The sequence below is a fragment of the Capsicum annuum genome, chromosome 5 (genome assembly GCF_002878395.1).
Source record: "Capsicum annuum cultivar UCD-10X-F1 chromosome 5, UCD10Xv1.1, whole genome shotgun sequence".
NCBI lineage: Eukaryota > Viridiplantae > Streptophyta > Magnoliopsida > Solanales > Solanaceae > Capsicum > Capsicum annuum.
In genome coordinates, this window is record NC_061115.1 from 158,780,175 (window position 1) to 158,795,101 (window position 14,927).

Genomic DNA, 14,927 nt, shown 5'->3' on the forward strand with positions numbered 1-14,927 from the left:
ATCAAATGGTTAATTTATTGCATCAGATGTTTAATCTGTTGCAGAAAAAAATAGTAGCATGATTTTGTTTAATAGAACAACAAAAATATCACAAGTTTTACCAAGAACAAGAACAAACCAATCCAGCAACGGGCACAACACGAAAAACACCAACATCGTTGTTTTATTTGTATAAACACAAACAACAAAAATCAAACTTAAAAAAAACACAACAAAAAACAAAAAATCATAATTCACTCTGAAAAGAAAAGAGAGAAAATATCAGAAATTAGGATTTTATTGAGACCGCATTTTAAATTAAAGCAACAAATATTGAAATTGTTAACCAATACTAGAATAGAAGTTGACTCAAGTTCCTCATTTTCTTCAAAAGTAAAAGGCCATAATTTTTTATCCGTGAAAGAAAAGGAACGATGAAGAATTTGAAGTTGTTATGGCCGGAGAGCAAGGCTGTCACGTCGATTGACGGTTGAAAGTCGAAAAAAAACTCAAAGCCAACTATTTGTCGCCGGAGGTTGAAGTCGCTGGGGATTGAAAGGAGAAATTTTCAGAACTATTGATTGGGAGAAACTATTGAGAGAGAGAAAAGATGGTTGATTTGGAGAGGAGAGGGGTGTGAGTTGATTTGTATTTCTGAAAAGATTAGAAAGTTTTGAAAATATTAATCAAGTCTACAATTAACTTAATTAAGTTTCCTAATTATGTTTGACTCTTTAAGTTGGTCAATGTTATCAATCCTTTATTCAAGACTTAAATGACATATTTCCTTCAATTTTCTCTAGTTTCTTGCGTTTTCCTGTTTTACCCACATGGTAATTCAAGATTTTTTTCTTTCGTCAAAAAGGGAACAAGTTAGGGTACAATTCATCGAAATCAATAAAATAAAATGCAAATTGCAAACAAAAACACAAATTAGGCTTGCAAAAATAAAAAATTCAAAATTATTTATTTATTTGCTAGTTTTCTCAAGACTTAAGTTATCTACTGTCTCCTAAAGTTATTCGAAAAATTCACTTAGAAACCTTAGGGGTCGTTTGGTAGAGCGTATTGAAAAAAGCAGTGCACGCATTAGTTAATGTGTATTATAAGTATCTTGTTTGGTACAACTTTTAGCCTATGTATAACTAATGCAAGCATTAGTTATACACTCTATTGTGTATTGATTAATACACACTGCGTATTAATAATACCCACTATTTTTTATGTATTAGTAATATAAAGACTCTAACACACTCATTAATTTGTTAAATGACAAATTTATCCCTCATTTTTAGCATATTTTTTTTTTACTCTGATTAGCTGCTACCTCCATTTTTTTGCTCTGTTTTGTAGCTGCTGCTGATTTGTAGCTGGTTTGTAGTTACCTCCATGAATATCTTCGACTACCGCGCATGCCACGAGTATGTTCATAAAATTGACGTATGAATCCACAATAAGTTGTGCAAAAGAAATGAATGAGATAGTGCTATGCAATTCAACTAGAAAAGAGATCCAGTCGACTATAGTCCCGAAATTCATGGGTGCGTCCTCGGATTTTCCAACAGTAGCTACTACTACTACTATTCTTGAAAGAGAAGGTACAAAGAAGGATATTTTGGTAAACAAACATCTTTTGATAAATATGTAAATATATATTTTTTAATATATTAAACCAAACACTATGTAAGAAATGTTGTTTGTATAAGTAAGTACCAGCATTACTAATACTTGCATTAATAATACAGACATTACTAATATATTTTATTCAATATTATTCTTATACACTCTACCAAACGACCCCTTAATGAGAAATAGTACCTACTAAACACCTTGACTATCTAAAAAAAATTATTCCTGTTAGACATTTTCTGCTAATCAGTAAAGTGAGTGATATTTTTTTGTCACATCGGTATTTTGCGTTTGAAAGGCACACATTTGGACAAGTAAAGGAATCGTTTCATTAGAAAAAAGTTATTACAGACTAATTAATCTTGGAACTAGTTATCGTATCATGTATATAAAATAAGTTATTTTTTCTCCTTCTCAAAAATAAAAAAACTTATTTTATCATTATAATATAAATAGTAAAATAAATAATCTTGAACTAACTAATACCTCGCAATTATTATACCTTACAACTCAGGAAAGAAGCATTTAGTAGGTGCTAGTTTTTTTAAATATCTCACAATTGTTATACCTTAACTCACGAAAGAAGCATTTATAGGTAGGGGTAGGCATATTTTGATTTAAACCGAAAAAAATGAAAAATCAAACCGAATTTAATTTTGGTTTCGATTTTTTGGATCGGATTCGGTTTGTAATTTTAGAATTTCGGTTTTTTGGTTCGATTTTCGATTTAAAAAAAAATCGGTTTAAACCGAAAAACCAAAATTTTATAAATAAATAAATAGTTTATATATTTTATTATATAATATATATATATATATTTAGTTTCACATTCACAATTAACATTTAACAGCAAATTCGCATATGCAGCAGGTCGTTTATGGATTGTTTTAGTGACTCAAATATTTTAAGGACTATTTTGGTGACTTTGGACTGTTTTATGGACTATTTATGCAGAAAGTATGTTGTTCCATGGACTATTTTTATGAGTTTTGTGTTGTTTTGTAGACTATTTATGCAAGGTTATATTATATGTAATGATTAATGACGTTATGTATTATGTTAAGCTTATGATTATTTCATTTCGTTTCATCCATGTTGAGTTATTTATAATTATTTATATTTGGGATTGAAAAACAAGTTTGAAAAGTATTTTTTCTAAAAAAATTCATCAATTTTAAATGTTCAGTTATGAAAAAGAGAGGCTAACTACTTTAATATTTCAAATCGAAATAAAAATCCGAAATAATCGAACCGAATTTGGAAAAAACCAAACCAAATCGAATTTATTTCGGTTTGGCTATGGATGTCATTTTTATCAATCCAAAAATCAATAAACCAAATCGATATTAAATAATCAGACCGAACCGACCGAACACACACCTATTTATAGGTACTAATTTTTTTTTTTTAATTGAGGTGTGTATTTAAATTTTTTAAAACAACTCCGATTCGATGAGTTGGGCCTTTTCTTAATAGGGTTCAGGCAGTATAAATTCCTCTGGATTTCCTGAATTTTCCCTCTTCTCCCCGCCCCGCTGATTCCATTTTCTTTTCTCTCCTTCAGAAAGAGAAAAAAAGGAGGAGACATAGGAAATGGTTGGAGTGAATAATAGTTTTGGGAAGACGATTTGCTCAATCTGCTATGAAGATTTAAACCCTATCATCGAAGATCTTCAATCCATTACTATTTGTGGTCACGTTTTTCACGAACTATGGTTAGAACCCTCCCTTTCTAAATGTGTTTGGCTAAATCTTGATTTGAATTGACAGTAAGAATTTTATTGTTTTTTTTTTTTCACCCCGAGCTTCCACCTTTTTTTCTCCGGGGGACTCTGAACACACAACTTTAGGATTAGAGGTGAAAAGTGCTTATCTATCCGAGCAAACAATTTTGTCTTTTATTGGGTTTCATTGCTTGGATTTCACTTGATTAAAAATCCATTTTTACCCCGTCTTTTTTTGCTTCTTGGTGACTCAGACACACAATGTTAGGATTAGAGGTGGGAGGATGTTTACAATTCCAGCACTCCTCTTGTCTGTTGTTGGGTTTTCTTGCTTGGGGATTCCACTTGATTAAAAATCCCTTTTTTTTTCTTACCCAGAATTGGTATTTGTTACCCTTGTACCCATGAGTTCCTTAGTTCCATTATACAGATTCATCAATTTTCATTTGCAATTACATGAGCATCTGAATATTCTTTGTTTAGTTATGGTACAGGATGATTTTTTTAAAGATGTACCGCCTAGTGGTCAACAAAGTGAGCTGGGGATCATTTGGTATGAGGGATAAAGGATATTATTTCCAGGATAAAATGTAGAATCATTGTAGCATGTGTTTGGTTAGGGGTATTAGTTAATTTCAATATTATTTATTCCACCATTTGTACTACGGAATAAGTTATCCCACATATATGGTAGTATAACCCAATCTATGGAATAACTTTGTCTCCCATCCTTGTACGAAACTACCCCTAGGTTATTTCTTCCATCTGTCATGCCCTTGATGGACACAGTTGCCTGGTACACGTTGGTGAGAGGTGACAAGCATCCCCTAAAACTAGTCGAGTTGCACACAAGCTGGCCCGTACATCACGATTATTAAAAAAAGAAGCTTTTCTCAAGAAAGTATTGTAGTTACATTGTATTGTGAAAATGGTTTTCTCCATTTTTATCTAAAATATATTTATTTCTGCCACTTATGAGCTGCAGTCCTTATATTTACAAACAAATCAATAACCTCTTATTTTATATAATTTGTTTTAATCAACATTCATGTATATTGTTAACCTTTAATACTAAACATTATCACCAAATCATTCTCCCGCACTACTATTCCACACCTTGTACAATTACTTTATGTTAGTTGCTTTTACAGTCTAGTAAACACAATAGATGATCAGGGAAATAATTTCCGAAGGTAAAATATTTTCCTTTAAATGAAACATACCTTTATGTTTGCTTCTTATGAGAAAATGAATCATTACTCCTACTTTAAGTTGTTGCTGGTTAGGCATGTAACAATTCTATTTTCGTGCTTGGCTATTTGATTGAGATAATTGTTGTCCTTATCTGATATGGTAAGGTTTTTTCTGTTTGTGATTATGTTATGGTTGCAAAAACCAGTCTTCAACAATGGTTTGAATATTGCGCAAAGGGAAGAAAGAAGAATTGCCCAGTTTGCAAACAGGCTTGTTCAGAAGAAAATGCAAATAGGCTTTATTTCCAATCTATTAGTGATCCAGATGACAAAAGTCTTACCCAGAAACCTCGTGATTATGAAGAGGATCATCGGGAATTGACAAATGAGGTTAAAAGGTTGGAGAGGAAAGTTTTACGACTGACTTCCACTCTGGAAAAACAGCAGAAAGATTTCAAAGAAGTCAATGCAGAGGTAAATGGTTCATCTTGCTATATCTTTGGCTTCCATGAATTTACAGAATATAAAGCTGTCAAATGCTGTGCAATTGCATCATGCTTATTCTATTCATAGTATTTTCTCAATTTGATGAAATAAAAATGGATACCTATGAGAGATACCTACTTGCATGTGGGCGGGTCTGTTGGTTTTTCTGCCATTCTGGTCAAAGGATAAAACTTGCTAAGTTTTGGATACGAAAGGATGTTCTTGTTCACTGTGGTAGTTAAAGGATGTACCCTAATCTAATCACAAGTTATGAGGACTACTAGTCTGATACGTCGACCTTTCCTTCATGTGACAGATACAACTACATTGTAAATATAGTACGAAGTTGGCAGCTAGAGAAAATATAAGTTTGCAAAGAGCTCACCATACTTCCGTTTAGCCCTAATAGTCTTCACATTTGGAAATCATTGGCTTCCAGTTCTCCATCCTCAAAAAGCCTTGAGCTGGGGCAATCAAATGCTATTGCACATAGAAAGATTCAAAACCAGTTTTTCTACTTGATTTAGAATCCAAGTATGGTGATCTCTTCCTTCAAGCACCTAACAGCTGAGTACTTGTTTCATGACATCATCCATCACTTAGATGTGTAAGTTAAAATTTTCATTTATCTTTGCCCACTGTTGGCCAAATGAAAATGATATAAATTTGATAGATATAAAAATTTGCGAGTTCCATGAAGAGTTCTAATGTTCACATGTCTCATGTGATGAATGAAATTACTAAGTTTCTCGGACTTGGGTGTAGGTGTTTGATACGGGTGCGGATCTAGAGGTTGGATCCTTCATGATCTAAATTTTAATATTCGGGGATACGAATCCAGGTATGGATACGGGTGCGCGATTTGGCTAAAAATAATTCAAATTTCTAAAAATATAGTTATAAAACTTAAATTATGAGATATTATGTGGAAAACTTGAGGAGAAAATAATGATCAAGAGTACTTTCCTGGAAGTTGATAAAAGGAGAAGGCGCGGTGTAGAAATTTTTATATACAAAATATTCTATTTTCTTCAATTTCACTTTAGCTTTTGTTTTGATTACAAAAATATTGAATCTATCCGAAATTTCTCCGTCGATTTTGGTCAAAATACCCAAAATTGATTGACCAGATTGGGTACGGATCCCACACCCACACACACACATGTCTTATCGGCATGGGTGCGGCACCAAAAATGAAGAGTCCTTACAACTTAGTGAAACAAACATCTTTTGCAGATGTAGGTTTCAGTTTATTGTTTGGCTAATGATTGAAGAGCCACATATTTGCTCTGAACCAAATGGACATGTTCAGAGGTGGAATAAGCATGGTTCTTGTATGGTTAAGAAGTATCTGGTACCAGTAAGTAAAACTAGAGATAGTTATGTGAGCAATTTGCTCAGACTTGATCTGTGTGAGACTTCATGTCATCACACTTTCATCTCAACTAATTGTCATAGTGATGGATATTTTTTTCGTTTCAGCTGTTCACATGCAAGGAGCAGTTGGAAATGGAAGTGACACTAAAGATTGAAGCTGTGAAACAGGAGGCAGCCGTTCAGCAGTTGCTACATCTTAAATCCAAGGTAGATGTTTTTGCCTCATTATGCTAGTGCATCTTTCATGCATGCTTACGCATAATTCTTCCTGTTGGCATATATGCAAGTTATTAATTACTATTTTTGGGGCAAATTTGTGTATTAGGAGCTAGATCGATCAACTTTGGAGTGCATAAGGCTACAAGATAGAAATATGGCTCTAGCTAAGGAGCTTGCAACCCTCAAGTTGTAAGTCAATCATATTGAGGGCAACAAGAATTGCATCCTTTTATTATATTTACAATAGTTCTTTTCACTTTTCCTTCATGGTTTATTACTTCAGAGTCAGTGATTTGAAGTTGGATGAAGAAGAGGTCTTGAAACTTGCTTCATTAGGAGATGGTGTCAATAGCAAAGAGACAATTGATGTCTTGAAAAAATCATTGGTCATCCGTAATAAGTAAGTTTTTACTTTCATTTAGGAAGTTATAGTATTCAGCATTAAACTCTATATCTACTAATGCTCTTCTTTAGCTTTAGAGAATATTTTAGCCTTTTTTTATGTTGTGGATATGATCATTGGAGGTTCATTTCTGTGGGAAATCTGAATGTTAAATACTTCGATATATTACACTGAGTTTCCTCTCAAGCTAGGGCAAATGATTTTCTGATCTGATCTCGGGGATAGGCCATGTAGATAGAAAGTCCATTCGGTAAAACATAAGCTTCATAAGCCAAGCGACTCTGCTAAAAGCCAGACTTCCTAGTTCTTCTTTATGAAAAGTAACTGTTAATTCTGAAATCACATTGAAGTTATTTTACTGAAGCTTCTAAATTCAAAAGCGAAAAGTTAAAAATAGTTCTTGTAGGTTTTGCTATATGCTTACATATAAAGCTCCAAAAGGAGTTCTGTTTCAAAAGAAATGGCCTTATAGGTAGTAATAGATGGGTAATCTTTTCTATGCAGATTAGTGAAGTAATGAGCTTTATTGTTTTCTTGTAAAAAGGTTGGCTATTACGTAGCCGATTCGTCTATGGAATGGCATTATTGTGATGCTTGTAAAAACGTTAGATTTGGTTGTACGAAAGAATCCTTTTCCTTCTGTAAGATCTTTTTCCTTGTACCCTCCTGTGGTATTTTCACCTGGTGAAGGTAGTTATAGTTTGTCATTTACAATGATCTCGTTTTCTCAAAAGCTCAAAAGTAATCTTTATTTTCTTGATCTAGTTTTATCAAGCAGAGAAGCAATCTTGATTGTTTAGCTGTAAGTTTGACGAACAATTTTATTGCATTTATCTGGCAGGAATTATGAAGAACTGATGGCGAAATGCAACACTCTAGACAGGCAAGAGGCTCGTTTTCTCAACAAACTTCATAAAGCTAAAGAGAAGAAAAATAACTTGAAGGTAAGTGTTTGATGTGCTAAAATGAAATATGATATATTGCAATTTGAGCCTTGGAAGTGGTTCACTGTGTGGCTATTTATAGGCCAGGGTCCATGAACTTGAGATGGCACTTGAAGGAAAAGATAATGAAATTTTGAGAATTTCAAGAGCCTCCAAGAAAATCTATCAAGGAAGTAAAGAACCCAAAATTGACAGATGTTCATATGAGAATCAGCATAAGGCACCTGCTGAGGCAGAAGTAGATTTATGCATCCTCACTGGCTCATCTGATGATTTATCTAGACCAAGGAGAAAAAGGAAGTATAAATTTAAGGATAAGAGTATAGCAAGAATGACAGAAGATGTTATAGCTAGAAGTCTTCTCAAAAATAATCATGAGAAAGACTCTTCCATAAGAAACAAAGATGAAGCCACTTCAGAGAATTCCACTCATGTGCATTCATATCAAAACTTGCACCAACCTTTTGACTATAAGAAGGCTGTGCATGATAGTTTCTTGTCAAGGCCGGAAGCAGTTGGTAGAAATCTAGTGCACGGATCAGGAAATAAGGATGGAATGTCAGGTTCAAAGAATTGTAGTAAGAACAGTGCCGAAAACATGCTCCCTGTGATTATTCTTGATGATGATACTGATCTTCCGCCTTTAGAGGACATTACACAGCAGCAGCCCTCATTTCACATCCGGAAAGAAACTTCTTCACCAGTTGTACTTTCCCAACCAGGTCTCCATCTGTCTCATCTTGATGTTAAACTGCTGTCTCGTTGTTTGGGTGATTATGATTTACTTGTACCAGATGATCTTATTCACCGATGAGTTCTTAAACTTGATGTAACCTTTAGGTAAAAGAATTACATAATAGTTCATTTTCTTAATTTTTACTTTCCTTGGGGGAGTTTAAGTTCACTTAGGAAAACGGAAATCACTTAACAAGTATTTGTTTCCTCTGACACTGCATAAATATCCCAGGAGACAGCTGCTTTTCTGGTGGATTGTTAGGTCCTGATGGGACTTACTGGCACTTGGGAAAATGGTGTAAGAAAAGGTAAGGGACTTGGGATCTGGATCGCTGGCTTGAAGAATGCAAGGATCAGGTGCGAGTACTGAGTATTTGGTTGCTGTAAGAGCGGATGGTAGAGGTGGTCGTATCAAAGTTCCTCAATCCATAAATCCGACATCATTGGTGGGTCTTAATTTCTTTATTTGCCTATAAATGTTACATGTTCAGTTACTTCTCCTGCTTTTCTGTTACATTTCCAAAGTCAATTACTTGTTTTAGTCTACAGAGTTTATCATGTATCTTCCTTAAACTTCAGTTTTAGGTTAGCATCAATACTCTTTGAATAACCCTCGTTTTTATTGTTAACGCTGCTTGATCCTTGAGCATGATGTGAACATCTTTCCTACAACCTTCTCATGCAATAAATGAATTCTGCAATTGAATTCCTCCAGGAAAATTCCTCCGTGATCCAGAGTAACGGTGAGATTGACGAGGATGTCTCGCACCGTATTGGGGCGGGATGGATGAAGTGGAAGCTCGCGTCGGGGGTGCTGTGTGATAAGAAGGTGCCGCCCAAGCTTAAAGGCAAATTCTACAGGGTGGTAGTCCGTCCGGCCTTATTGTATGGAGCGGAGTGTTGGCCAGTTAAGAACTCCCACATCCAAAAAATGAAGGTGGCAGAAATGCGGATGTTGCGCTGGATGTGTGGGCTGACTAGAGGGGATAGAGTTCGGAATGAGACTATCCGGGAGAAGGTTGGTGTGACTTCAGTGGAGTGCAAGATGCGGGAAGCACGATTGAGATGGTTCGGACACGTGAAGAGGAGGGGCATGGATGCCCCGGTCCGTAGGTGTGAGAGGCTAGCGTTGGATGGTTTTAGGCGGGGTAGGGGTAGGCCGAAGAAGTACTGGGGTGAGGTGATTAGGCGGGACATGGAACAGTTACAGCTCACCGAGGACATGATCCTAGATAGGAAGGTCTGGAGGACGCGAATTATGGCAGAGGACTAGGGCCAGTTTGGGTCGCTAGTGTAGGGAATTACTTGGTGGGGGTTTTATTCCGTGTTCCGTGTTCCATGTTGCATTACGAATCTGTGTGCTTTCCTCTGCTCTCCTCTGTTTTATATTACTTATGGGTGCCGTATTTATGTTATGTAATCTGCTTCTGTGCTTTACTATGTGTTTGTGTGGTATCTTGTGCCTTGAGCCGGGGGTCTATCGGAAACAACCTTTCTACTTCTTCAGAGGTAGAGGTATGGACTGCGTACATCTTACCCCCCCAGACCCCACTAGGTGGGAATACACTGGGTTTGTTGTTGTTGTTGTTGTTGTTGAATTCCTCCAGGAAAATTACTGAAATTTGTTGTTCTTTATTTGTTCATTTTAAAATCTTCTATGAAAGACACTTCTCTATTCTCCTCATGGCAAACCATAATATCAGTTTTTACCTTCCTACTTCCTGTTATATCCCCTAGAGTCGAGGCATCAGAACTTTTCACATTTGATGTCCATGGAGTGATGCTGTTACTAGGTTGTTCAAGGTTCTTTTCCCATAACACCAATTCTTCCATGTATTACATGTCACAGATGAGAAAAAAGATCCAAATGGTCCTTAATGTATAGGGGTATAATTGTTTTGGTCCCTCATATCTACTCTTAACCCAAATGATCCTTAGTTCCTTATCTAAAATAGATAACACAAATGATCCTTAATGTTCCTGAAAAGTGGACACTTTTAGTCCAAAACCCTAAACTAACAGACACATAAAATCTCACATTATATTGTAAAATAAGAGTAATATGGAATAAGATGTTGATAATAAATGTCGAGAGGGAGAAAGATTTCTTATTTCTTAAATGTATCTTCCATGGGGCTAAGAATATCCTATATATAGGATACAAACTTACAAAGTACATCTCAAAGGTCACAAGAATACAACCCAAAAAGTCACAATAATGAAGTGGCAGCTTACATAGATGCATGTATTCAAGTGGTTCATTAGATGGAATGTATGGACATCCACATAAATAAATATGTTCATAACTTTCACCCTGGATGTTCATCAATTGATTATGTGCCTCGTTTAAACATTGCTAGGAAAAGACGCAGTGGTGAAAAATCTTACTGAAAGAAAAAGAGTACATATGTCTGGTACTACACATCTCTAGCTGTCTCTTTAAAAATCATAATGGGAAATCCTATGAGACAAAATTGTGGCTAAACGAAAAAGAGTATATGACATATTTTACTCCCCCGATAAAAATATCACTTGATAACACAAAGATCCCCTCCCCCCCTCACGCGCACACACACAGAGGACTTATCCTTTTCTTTAGAACACATAAACTTTGCAGGGTCCTCTGAACCCCTATATTTGTTTGTAGTGGGAGTAATACCATCTTTTCAAGGTACGTGGTGTAGCAATTGAATTTTTTTGAAACATTTTTTTATGAAATGTACTTTCTATTTTGCTTTACTTTTTTTCCTTTTTTCTTCTTTAAACTTGGGGGTAGGGGAAGGGGAAATGTGGAGGGGGATTACAATGTGAGGAATTGACTCACCAACGTTCAGATAGCCAACCAATTGAGCTACTAAGATTCCTCTACTTGTTTTTCCTTATCTTTTCCTTCTCTTCTTCTTTTTTATGTTTTTCTTCTTTCCTTGGGACATTTCTTCTTGAAAAACTGGTGATTCTGACAACTACAGCAAACCTCAGTGAAGAATAGAAAATGTATTACTATTCTGCTTTTATTTTCATTTTCTTTTTAATCTTTTACTTCGTTTTCTTTTCTTCCTTATTTTCCTTATTTTCTTTTTTTCCTTAACAATATTCTCACCTAGAAAAATGGTGATTCAGGCGATGTCATTTCAGCTACCCAATTCCACCATCTTTACCATCCAAGCAAAGGACATTGCTGTAACACCACCAGTTAAAACCATCTCGGCGCTTCTATACCCTGCAAGAACCACTATTTTTAATCTTCGTCAACCCAAAAGGCACTTCACTGCACCTACGTCACATAAAACCCTTCATTCAGTTTCTTAGGTTGAACTTGTTCTATGATTTCTCCCCTTCCTCTTGCCCCTTTCAAGTTCAAGAAGAAAGATCCATCTTAAGTCCTAACCATTTATTGCAAAAGTCCGTTACCCACCTCGAATTTAAAAGTCTCATCTCTATCCCATTTTGAAAGACCCAATAACCATAGATCATATTTCCTGCCAATTCTCTCGGTGCAACCATTAGATTCAAGAAGATCCAACAACCACTAATGGTAACCTTCATCCTTCCAGCAACAAAGCTTCTCTTGATTGGTGGTTGAGGGAATGGGATCAGAGAAACGGTGCCATGGTGAGATTTTTGGTGATAGGGTGGTGGTTATAGTGTTCGGTAATAAAAAAGAAATAAAGAATAGAGAAAGAATAAAGAATGGAGAAAGAAAAAAGATTCCAAAAACAAATTTTAAAAAAAAGATTAAAAAAAAAGAATAGAGAAAGAAGAAGAGGAAGAAACAGGGGGAAAATGAGAAAAAATAAAGTGATGTTTTTCACCATTACACGCAAACTCTGTTGTCTTGTAAAACGGTAATTCTACCACTTCAAACAATATAGGGTTCATAAGGTCCCCACAGAGTTAAAGTATACAATTGAAAATTCAGATTTTTTGTATTAGCCCAACATATATTTCACCATTCTTTATATGGACCACAATAAGTTCTACGACATTGGGTCTTCCCACAGTCCAAGGGAGCCTATTCTAGCTGGATCTTTTGGAAAGTTGATAAAGTCATCAAGAGGATTTTGAGAATGATTCCAGCAGTAATTTTTTGGTGTATCTGGAATAAAAGAATCGCAAATGTTTTGGTGGGGTGTTAACTTTGAATCACTCTCTAGCTGCCTAGTTAACTTATTTAACTCTTTATTTAATGATATCTATTTACTTTGTCAAAAAAAGGGTCTGTCCCTATACATTGAGGACCTTTTTGATCATTGAAGTTCGCACAAAATAGGACACAGCTATTTGATTTTTCCTGCCTACTTCCATTGGGGCTACTAGGTGATAAACCTCGGCTGAAGTGGAAAAGAAAAAAATATGAAAAAAATGATTTGGGCAATGTTTTAAAAGTAAAAGTGATCCCTTTACTCAAGAATGCTTATGTATTTTACGCTGAGCTACGAAGGACAATAAATGCAAGAAACTTGTATAGTAGTTTGTGCAACTCAATTCCACGTGTATGGTATACCTACGTGATTGCTATTTCATTATGAAAAATTGTTTTAGAAAGAGCTAGAGGTGGAAGTTTATTTGCATACTTTTGCAGCATGACAATAATGAGAATTTGCCATCATTCAAGAGATACATGTGCCACACCAAGTAAAGTAGTTCCCAGCCTCGCAGATTCTTGCAAGTAGATAACTTCTTCAGTAGTGTCGGTGAGTACCTGTATTCATGGTGCTTGTGGATTTCCACCTGTAAACTATCCATCAAAGATGTAGAGAATCCATTCCTTGTACAGTGTTTAGGGTTGTGTTTTAGCAGTCAAGTTATACTGACATTTGATTGATTAGTTATGTTTGCTTGATCAGTACATATTGAAAGTGCGTGCGTGTGGTTTTGACGGTAGTGAAATAGTTTTCTATGCAAGCATGCACTTCATTTTTCTAGTTGCTTACTAGGGGAAGGTGATGCTTGGTGTATTGTCTGCTTGTGCTAATGCCCTGAATGGTTTTGCATACGCATTAATGGTGTTTTGGCTGACCATGTAGCCGACTTTTAGTGCCAAGTTTGCCTCTTATTCGTAAAGTAGGTCTGGCATCTCCTACCTAATGCAATTGACCAGCTCATCTAGGGGTATGAAAAGATTGAATTGACAAAAATACTATTGATTTATTATTATTGGGTTATTGAGTTAATGGATTTTTAATGGTTTTATAAATTTTTTCTTTAGGTTATTGGTTCGGTTTCAGTGGTCTTATTGGGTTTTTTGGGTAAATCGATAACCCAATAAGAATATACTAAATTACTACTTTCCCCTATATATAGAGAGATCTTTTAATTTATCTTTAATTGCTGCAAACCTATTCAAGCTTGAAGATTTTTGTAAATTAAAACACATTATATAGGATTTTGGCTACAATTAAGATTCAATTTCTTTTTATGTTACTATTTCTATTTTGAATATTTTCTTATTGGTTAAATTGAAAATTGAACCGGATTAAAAATTAGTAATTCAAAAATAAATAAAAAATATTTTATTGTTTTAGCATATTTAAGAAAAGAATATCGACAATCAAACTGATCAATGCACACTCCTAAGCTCTAACACTTCACTTACTGCAGCATGACACATTGCGATCTCCGATACATGGTCCGGGTTGCTCTTTCTGCACTCACTCTAACATGGATATACGTTGAGGAGGAGGCCTCGACTTTTGGTCAATATTATGCAAGAAGTAATGATGTTTGACATAAAATAAGGGTTGGATGTGTATTAATATAATTAGGCACCCTTCTCTGGGAGAAATGAGTGCATAGACGTTCAATTTTTTTGTCTATAGTATCTTGTCGATGACATTGATGAGATTATTTGGAGTAGAATTTTTGCCAGTATGTGTGTATCTATGTATGCAACAGGGTTTTGAATATAGCTGTTCAATTGATCATTCCATCTTGAGCATTTTCTTCAAAAGAATTATTTTTGTCCAATGAAAGATGTTATGAATGAAAATGCTGAGGTGGAGACTAACATGGCTGAAGCACTTGTGCGAAGAGAAGGCCAAAAAAATTAGTTGATTTCAATTAAAGGGTGGGTAAAACGTGTGAAGGAATCTGAGAGCATGTGAGCTGTCGAAGTTTGTTATAAAGGAAGTGGTAGCAATAGCAAAAAGTAGGCTGATTGTTACTGAAAATTCTCTAAGTCTCATCCCCAATTCTGAGAAATTTGAGCTTCTTATCCCCACTTCTTCTCTATCCCTTT

At 35.2% G+C, this 14,927-nt stretch overlaps 1 protein-coding gene across 7 annotated transcripts; it reads left to right on the plus strand.

The window, feature by feature from the left end:
- The first annotated feature begins 3,067 nt into the window (after positions 1–3,067).
- LOC107843502 (E3 ubiquitin-protein ligase TRAIP) lies at positions 3,068–14,639 on the plus strand. Of its 7 annotated transcripts, none has more exons than XM_016687808.2 (9): positions 3,068–3,323; positions 4,732–4,999; positions 6,494–6,595; positions 6,714–6,796; positions 6,891–7,007; positions 7,852–7,954; positions 8,037–8,794; positions 8,922–9,135; positions 13,272–13,614. In XM_016687808.2, exons 1-7 carry the CDS (start codon positions 3,202–3,204, stop codon positions 8,766–8,768), a joined length of 1,527 nt encoding a protein of 508 aa, XP_016543294.2. In that variant the 5' UTR covers positions 3,068–3,201; the 3' UTR covers positions 8,769–8,794; positions 8,922–9,135; positions 13,272–13,614. The 7 variants fall into 7 exon arrangements, with proteins under 7 accessions (XP_016543294.2, XP_016543297.2, XP_047269175.1 ...); XM_016687811.2 differs by having other exon boundaries at positions 8,037–8,676; positions 9,405–13,614; XM_047413219.1 differs by having other exon boundaries at positions 8,037–8,676.
- The last annotated feature ends 288 nt before the right edge of the window (positions 14,640–14,927 follow it).

Excerpts from the sequence above, each read along its gene's own strand:
- LOC107843502 (XM_016687808.2), top strand. The coding sequence starts at position 3,202 with ATGGTTGGAGTGAATAATAGTTTTGGGAAGACGATTTGCTCAATCTGC. Across the intron at positions 6,797-6,890 it reads GAGCTTGCAACCCTCAAGTT|AGTCAGTGATTTGAAGTTGG; the intron begins GTAAGTCAATCA and ends TTATTACTTCAG. Across the intron at positions 7,008-7,851 it reads TCATTGGTCATCCGTAATAA|GAATTATGAAGAACTGATGG; the intron begins GTAAGTTTTTAC and ends TTTATCTGGCAG.